We start from the raw sequence: 8,944 nt of genomic DNA on the forward strand, positions 1-8,944 counted from the left end.
ATGTATGAGGGTTTTTTATTTTCCCCTACCGGTCTGTATCCTGGGGGCACGTTCAGCAGGTCACAACGTTTTGGAAAGTTCAGATAGTAATAAGTAGAACAAACATTCCTCTCTGACATGTAGACCAAGGAATAATGTTGGCTCTATTCATGGAACGTTTGGCTACTGAACATGGCCCAGGTTTATGTTTGTGTGGTTTGACTCAAGTATCTTATGACTGCTCTGTGGACACATTGTTGTGCTTCAGAGTGCTGGCAAATTATGACATTTTATGAACAACACTTACCGGCGCTTTTACCAATGTCCCTGTTTGTCTTCATTAAATAATTGTTTCTCTAACCTTAGTTATTTTCTATTCTTTGAATGACATATTTCACCCATATTCTACCTGATGTTGCGCTGATAGCAGAAAACCATTCAGATACCATGGTTGTTCTTTTCATTCCTGTAGAAATGAGAAATGTAACTTAAACATGAATTTGATTCTATTAATAAACTGTGGGTTAGATCTATAAATGTTCAGAAATGTAACACTCATTGCACAGCCTCATTCCAAACCAAACAGGGCTTCACATGTTGTTCAAAAGATGGTCACATCACACTTAGGTTTACTTTACAAAATGAATATTTGGGACTTGTTTCTTCACCGTCTTTTATAACAGCTTTCATGTTGGATAAGCTGTGGGAAGACAGCTGGCTACATTTGTACTAAAAGTCTTACCTCAGAGAATCAAAAATATGATTTTATCTGTAGGATGTCTTATCATTTTCTATTTGTTTTATGTGTTTGAATGTCTGTTTTGATTCATCAGTAGCCTTGGCTATAATACAGAAACAGAATGACTATTGTTGCTAGGCCTTCATCTATTTTAATGGACACCATGTGACACACTGGGGATGTAACCATAACTAGAGCCTGCACAGTGTTTGTTGTTGCTTGGTAGCTTAGAACTTGGTCCTGAAATGAAGCATGGCTATTAAAAGTGAAAGGAACAGAAAGAAGGAGAGGGGGAAAGAGGGAAAATGTTGAGGAAAAAGTTAACCCCTTTATTTGCATATTAGGATGCCTGAACATTCTGGTGATCTATTTGTCGTGCTCTCTCGTTCTGAGAGAAAATACGTTTGAGAAAAGTTCTCTCTAGAGTTCTCACTTTATTTTCCACAATAATCATGATCAAGATTATTAATATAACAAGTCAATAAATATCAACATACTGTTCCTCCAGATAATCAGGGCAGTAGCAAGTAGCACCTTGTAGGTCTACCATCCATAATTGCATGAGTGAGATAGACTTGTTAGGAGGATCATTTCCATAATGAAACAGATGTATGGGGTTAACTAACAGGTAAGCAGTATTGTTCCAGTTCTCTCATGTCTCCACCTGGTGATGAAGTGACTGTATTACAGCCTGACAGCCAGGAGACCTTCCACAGTAACAGGATCACAGTGAGTGTTTAGTCATGGGTCATCCTATTGTTGACTGCTGACCAACATACCTGGCACATGTTAACATATGTGTCATAACAATAGCAGTACAGCCCAATGATACTCTGGGCTGTCTAAAACCCTTTACCATGGCAATGAATACCTCCACTGTGTGAATCGGGTCCCTAATCTTATTTTTAACAGAGATCCACTTCAATGAATGGCCTAGATACAGCCATTCACAGATTCCCAAGAACAGATTTCAGATTCTAGAATCCAATCTGCCTTCTAGAACCATCCTTGATTGACTGTTGGTTGTTGTACAGGTACTGACATGACTTTTAATGTTTAGTCTGTCATCAAAAGCCTCATCTAAATATTACTTCTATCTGAACTGATACATTCTCATTTTAATGTTTAGTCTGTCATCAAAAGCCTCATCTAAATATTACTTATATCTGAACTGATACATTCTCATTTTAATGAGCTGATGGTAGTTCCTCTTCACAGTCTGATTATAGTCAAGATCATAAATGGATACATTTACATCTCTGTCTCGCATGTCTTTATTGGAATAACCCCACAGGAAAAATACATCAAATGACACCAAAACAAAAACTTTTTTGATCATACTACAATTTATACACTCCACCACACACATACCTTATTTAATAAAGTAAGAAAAATAATGGAAACAAAATATAATTCATAGAATTGTACAATATACAGAATTTACAAATCCAAATCCAAACTCTGCCAGTGTTCTACCAGGTGTTGAAATAAGTGAAACCTGTTTTAACGGGACTATTTCAAATAAAGATTTACCTTTATACTGTATGTCCACGGCATGGCAATATTAAAGTGTTGATATCAACCATGGTAAAGAAAATATAAAATAAATCATGTGCTATTGAGGTAGTGAGTGCTCGACTGGAAGGTAAACTATCACACTAGATATTTGTATGTTGTTTAAGTATGTCTCAGAAAACAAATGTTGTGCAAATAGTTAGTTGACAAAGAATCTGCATCAGAGTGTTTCTGGATCAGGGAGCTATACAGGAAGTGTATTTGCTCCGCTACACCTGCAAATCAAATCAGATTCACAACCTGTGAGCTCAGTGTTCAGTCATGGTTTGGGACTCAATACCCAAGGTCTTGGTCTAGGTCTGGGGTCAGAGTCTAGTTTTGGTCTTGGTCTCAAGAGTCTTTATGTACACATGGTCTTGGTCTATCTTTAGTTGTGACTCTATCCCTCTCTTCCTGTTCACTATATCGCTACATCACTCCCATCCAGTGCCCCATCACCAGTGACATTAGTGACCCAATGATGACGATGATGCTGTTATAGATGGGCCCGCTGGATGCTCCATAGTAGTACTCCATATCCCCAGAGCCCTCTGGTCCCTCATAGCCACCAGGCCTGGGGCCATACCCTCCACCTCTGGGGTAGCCCCCATAGCCTCCTCCATAGCCTCCATAACCCCCCCCATAACCACCTCCATACCCCCCATATCCTCCTCCATAGCCAGGACGACTCAGGGCACTGCCCAGCATTGCTCCCCCCAGGGCACCAGCAGCAGCAGCCCCTGCCATCTTCCCCGCACTGGAGCCTCCACTCTGGGCAGGCATTGGTCGGTATGCCGGTCCGCTCGAGGATGGCATTGGTCGGTATCCCGTGCCTCCACCTTGACGAGGGTAACCGCTACCGCCACGTCTACTACCTCCCCACCCCCCACCGCCACTACGTCCGAAGCCCCCACCACGACGAGCCTCTAAGGTGGGGCATAGGGTTGCTAGGAGAAATAGGCAGGTTGCCACGGTGAGGAGAAGTCTCTGTTGGCCAACCATCATTGTTCCCTGTGAAGACAAGAACATGATGAGTTTGTCATGAGCATATCCCACATTTCTACACTCGTGCTGGGTCGTTACCAAGACGAGAACAAGACATGAACATAAGCATGATCTGTGTTTAGTGTGAGACCCCCACAGTGACATAATGCCTGCATTCATCAGCTTGTCTGGAAAGTCTGTCCAGTGATTAGTATGGTGGAACACAATGTACACACACACACACACACGTAATAATATGGTAGAACACAACGCACACACACACTAATGTTCTCGTCACTGCAGGCTTTGCGAATGTGCTTAGTAAGGGTTATTTTTACGCTAGAGACAAATTAACAGCGAGCTGGCCTTGCTAATCCAGCTTTGTCAGAGAAGTGTTACACAAGAGCCGTGAGAAGTCAACACCATAGCATCGATAGGATCTAACAAGTCAACATAGGATTTCTGGCTTCAGTGCATTGAGAAACCAGGATATAAACTCAGGTTGGTATCAACTCTGGTTCTAGTCTGTCAGAGGAAGATCTATGAAAAACAACAAGGGGAATGAAGGGAGACTTTTTCCGGTCAACAGTGTCTCTTAAAACCTTTATCAGTGCGAGTTGACAATAATCCTTGTCAATCCCCTTGTTTTTGTGTTTCAAAACCCAGGTGATATATTTTCTACTAGGTCAGGGATGACCACTAGACCAATGCCATAACAGATTCACTTCATAAGGACCATGTCATCATCTCAATAATCATCACATGGTTTTACTTTATGTCCATAATCTGTCTCTCTACTTTCTCTATCTCCCTCTAATCTCTCTGTGCATCTCTCTCTTCTGTCTCTGTCACTCTTACTCAGACCTCTTTACCACCGTAATCAATGTCCTCCCCTTAAGATTGTCTGTCTGTCCTCCTCTCTCCCCATCATCATCACACAGCATTACAGTGTAATCTGTGTCCTTGGCTCGGAGGCTATACTTATCAATAGCCTTTTGGCTTTAGAATAATCCCACACAGTAGCTTTCCAGTTTCCAAGATGACCTATTGTGTTACGTAGATAGTTCTAGAACTACCCTCCTGGTCCATTCAGAACTTTTGGTAACTGTTTAGGCATGCTGTAAATGTCTATGTAAAACTTATCCAACAGACATTTGACCCCTATAGAATGAGTTATACATGTGCAATACAACTGGGTCAAACAAATGGCAAATAACACTAATGACACACTTGATGCACCTGCATTAAATAATTACATGCATCTTGGTATTTGTATTTTCAAATGCCTGATAAGTTACAGTATGCTACATGATCAACAACAGATTTCAATATCTTCAGAAATGATAGGATGATGACTGTAATGGAAATTCCCTGAAAACACTGAGCAAAAAGCAGTAATGAGGATTGAAACTCTTACCTGTAGAAGTTGGCGAAGAGCTGAAGAAAATCACAGACAGGTCAGAGGATGTTTGTTGCTAGTCCTGTTGTCCTCTTGGCTCTCTCCTGTGTGTGTGATGGTTGGTGACTCCTGTCACTGTCGGGTCTCTTCAACCTCCAGACGGATTCAGCCATGTAGAGGGGATCTATCTCTGACCTTCTCATTGGCTGAGCAGGATAAACAATGATGCTCCTCCCTGCTAACACTGTAGTGTTTCGGTAAGCCCCTGCCCCACCAACACTGTACAGACAGAAATACCTGCACACTTCGATAACCTGTGTGCGTGTGTGTTCAGCCTGCAGTTACTGTAAACCTCAAAGCCCACCAAAACAACCAACAGAAATACTCCAGAGTTATATCATACAGATTTAAATGACATCATATGATGTTCAATGTAAGATACAGTATATAAAATGGCATCAGATAATATCTTTACATATTATTGTCACGATTTCCACCGAAGTTGGTTCCTCTCCTTGTTCGGGCGGCGTTCGGCGTCACCGGTCTTCTAACCATCGTTGATCCACTTTTCATTTTCATTTGTTTTGTCTTGTTTTCCTACACAACTGGTTCTCATTTCCCTCATTAAGTGTTTTGTATTTAACATGCACCATTCTCATCCAGAGCCCTCTGTTGTACACCTGTTTGTGCATGTTTACTTTCCGGAGTTTTCCCCGCATTCCCAGCATAAGGCGCTTGTTGATTCAGGCGCGGCTGGGAATTTTATCGACAGAGCATTCGCCCATAGGTTAGGGATCCCTATTGTTCCAGTGGTTAGGCCTTTCCCAGTTCACGCTCTGGACAGTCGACCATTAGGGTCCAGGTTAATTAGGGAAGCTACCATCCCCCTGGGCATGGTGACGCAGGGGGGTCACGAGGAGAGAATCAGTCTCTTCCTCATTGACTCTCCTGCTTTCCCCGTGGTACTAGGCCTTCCCTGGTTAGCTCGTCATGACCCCACCATTTCATGGCAACAGAGGGCTCTCACGGGGTGGTCGCGAGAGTGCTCAGGGAGAGGTGTTTGGGGTTTCCATTGGTGCTACTACGGCGGAAAGTTCAGACCAGGTCTCCACCGTGCGCATTCCCCCCGAATATGCCGATTTGGCTCTCGCCTTCTCCAAAAAGAATGCGACTCACTTACCACCCCATCGACGGGGGGATTGTGCAATAAATCTCCTGGTAGACGCTGCACTTCCCAGGAGTCACGTGTATCCCCTGTCACAGGTGGAGACGGCGGCTATGGAAACATATGTCTCCGAATCCCTGCGTCAGGGGTACATTCGGTCCTCCACTTCACCCGCCTCCTCGAGTTTCTTTTTTGTGAAGAAGAAGGAGGAAGGTCTGCGCTCGTGGACCTAGGCCTAAATCAGATCACGGTGAGGTACAGTTACCCGCTACCTCTTATCGCCACGGCGATTGAGTCAATGCACGGGGCGCGCTTCTTCACCAAACTAGATCTCAGGAGAGCTTACAACCTGGTGCGTATCAGGGAAGGAGACGAGTGGAAGACGGCGTTCAGTACGACCTCAGGGCATTATGAGTACCTCGTCATGCCGTACGGGTTGATGAATGCTCCATCAGTCTTCCAAGCCTTTGTAGATGAGATTTTCAGGGACCTGCACGGGCAGGGTGTAGTGGTGTATATTGATGACCTTCTGATATACTCCGCTACATGCGCCGAGCATGTGTCCCTGGTGCGCATGGTGCTTGGTCGACTGTTGGAGCATGACCTGTACGTCAAGGCTGAGAAATGCCTGTTCTTCCAACAGTCCGTCTCCTTCCTAGGGTACCGCATTTCCACCTCAGGGGTGGAGATGGAGAGTGACCGCATTTCAGCCGTGCGTAATTGGCCAACTCCCACCACGGTAAAGGAGGTGCAGCGGTTTCTAGGGTTTGCCAATTACTACCGGAGGTTTATCTGGGGTTTTGGTCAGGTAGCGGCTCCCATTACCTCACTGCTGAAGGGGGGACCGGTACGTTTGCAGTGGTCGGCTGAGGCAGACAGGGCTTTTGGTCACGTGAGGACTCTGTTTACCTCGGCTCCTGTGCTGGCCCATACGGATCCCTCTTTGGCGTTCATAGTGGAGGTGGACGTGTCCAAGGCTGGGATAGGAGCCGTGCTCTCTCAGCACTCGGGTACGCCACCGAAGCTCCGCCCCGTGCCTTCTTCTCGAGGAAGCTCAGCCCGGCGGAGCGAAATTATGACGTGGGGGATCAGGGGCTGTTGGCTGTCGTCAAGGCTCTGAAGGCGTGGAGACATTGGCTTGAGGGGGCTAAACACCCTTTTCTCATCTGGACTGACCACCGCAATCTGGAGTACATCCGGGCAGCGAGGAGACTGAACCCTCGCCAGGCAAGGTGGGCCATGTTTTTCACCCGTTTTGTTTTCACACTTTCTTACAGACCAGGTTCCCAGAACGTGAAGGCAGACGCACTGTCCCGGCTGTATGACACAGAGGAGCGGCTCATGGATCCCACCCCCATACTCCCGGCCTCCTGCCTGGTGGCACCGGTAGAGTGGGAGCTGGACGCCGTCATTGAGCAGGCGTTACGTGCAGAGCCCGCTCCCCTCCAGTGTCCCGCTGGGCGTCTGTACGTTCCGTCTGCTGTCCATGATCGGCTGATCTATTGGGCCCACACATCACCTTCCTCTGGTCATCCAGGCATCGGTCGGACGGTGCACTGTCTGAGTGGGAAGTACTGGTGGCCCACTTTGGCCAAGGACGTGAGGGTTTATGTTTCCTCTTGCTCGGTGTGCGCTTAGTGTAAGGCTCCTAGGCACCTGCCCGTTCCACAACGAACATGGTCGCACCTGTCGATCGATTTCCTGACCGATCTCCCCCCATCACAGGGAAACACCACGATCCTGGTTGTTGTGGATCGTTTCTCTAAGTCCTGCCATCTCCTTCCTCTGCCCGGTCTCCCTACGGCCCTACAGACTGCGGAGGCCTTGTTTACGCATGTCTTCCGGCACTACGGGGTGCCTGAGGATATAGTGTCTGACCGGGGTCCCCAGTTCACTTCGAGGGTCTGGAGGGTGTTCATGGAACGTCTGGGGGTCTCGATCAGCCTTACCTCGGGTTTTCACCCCGAGAGTAACGGGCAGGTGGAGCGAGTTAACCAGGATGTGGGTAGGTTTCTAAGGTCTTATTGCCAGGACCGGCCGGGGGAGTGGGCGGCGTTTGTGCCCTGGGCAGAGATGGCCCAGAACTCGCTCCGCCAGTCCTCCACTAACCTCTCCCCCTTCCAGTGCGTACTGGGGTATCAGCCGGTTCCGGCTCCTTGGCATCAGAGTCAGACCGAGATATCTGCGGTGGACGACTGGTTCCAGCGCGCGGAGGAGACATGGGACGCCGCTCATGTTCACCTTCAGCACGCCGTGCTGCGCCAGAAAGCCAGCGCAGACCGTCACCGCAAAGACCCCGCTGTTCGCACTGGGGGACCGGGTCTGGCTCTCGACCCGGAACCTGCCCCTCAGCCTGACCTGCCGGAAGCTGGGTCCGCGGTTTGTGGGGCCATTTAAAGTCCTGAAGAGACTGAACGAGGTGAGTTACAGGTTACAGCTTCCCCCCGAATACCGTATTAACCCCTTGTTCCAGGTCTCTCCTCAGGCCGGTGGTGGCTGGCCCGCTCCAGGAGTCTGAGGTGCGGGAGGTTCCTCCGCCCCCTGGACATCGAGGGGGCCCCGGTGTACTCCGTTCGATCCATACTGGATTCGAGGCGTCGGGCGAGGAGCCTTCAGTACCTCATGGACTGGGAGAGGTACCGTCCGAAGGAGAGATGCTGGGTTCCGGTGGAGGACGTGTTGGACCCTTCAATGCTGCGGGAGTTCCACCGTCTCCGTCCGGATCGCCCTGCTCCTCGCCCTCCGGGTCGACCTCGAGGCCGGTGTCGCTGCTGGAGCCGCGCGTTGGGGGGGGGGGTACTGTCATGACTTCGGTTCCTCTCCTTGTTCGGGCAGCGTTCGGAGGTCGGCGTCTCCGGTCTTCTAGCCATCGTCGATCCACTTTTCATTTTCCATTTGTTTTGTCTTGTTTTCCTACACAACTGGTTCTCATTTCCCTCATTAAGTGTTGTGTATTTAACCCTCTGTTCCCCCCATGTCTTTGTGTGGAATTGTTTGTTGTTTCGTGTATGTACACGCTAGACTGGTTTGCGCTGGGTTATGTCAACCCATCTTGTGTTTAGTGTTCTTAGTGCCATGTGTTTGTTCGCCGAAATAAAAGGCTCCTTTGGCTACCCAACTTCTG

General features: G+C 47.8%; 1 protein-coding gene across 1 annotated transcript; it reads right to left on the reverse strand.

The window, feature by feature from the left end:
* Nucleotides 1–1,021: 1,021 nt before the first annotated feature.
* On the reverse strand, nt 1,022–4,852 carry LOC115199634 (ctenidin-3-like). Its single transcript, XM_029761952.1, has 2 exons — nt 4,674–4,852; nt 1,022–3,283 (listed from the first exon to the last, which is right to left on the reverse strand). Exon 2 carries the CDS (start codon nt 3,275–3,277, stop codon nt 2,702–2,704), a length of 576 nt encoding a protein of 191 aa, XP_029617812.1. The 5' UTR covers nt 3,278–3,283; nt 4,674–4,852; the 3' UTR covers nt 1,022–2,701.
* Nucleotides 4,853–8,944: the final 4,092 nt, after the last annotated feature.

Source organism: Salmo trutta, chromosome 9 (assembly GCF_901001165.1).
Source record: "Salmo trutta chromosome 9, fSalTru1.1, whole genome shotgun sequence".
Lineage (NCBI taxonomy): Eukaryota > Metazoa > Chordata > Actinopteri > Salmoniformes > Salmonidae > Salmo > Salmo trutta.

What these genes read in the sequence shown, in the direction of transcription:
- LOC115199634 (XM_029761952.1), bottom strand. Translation starts at nt 3,277, where the DNA reads ATGATGGTTGGCCAACAGAGACTTCTCCTCACCGTGGCAACCTGCCTA.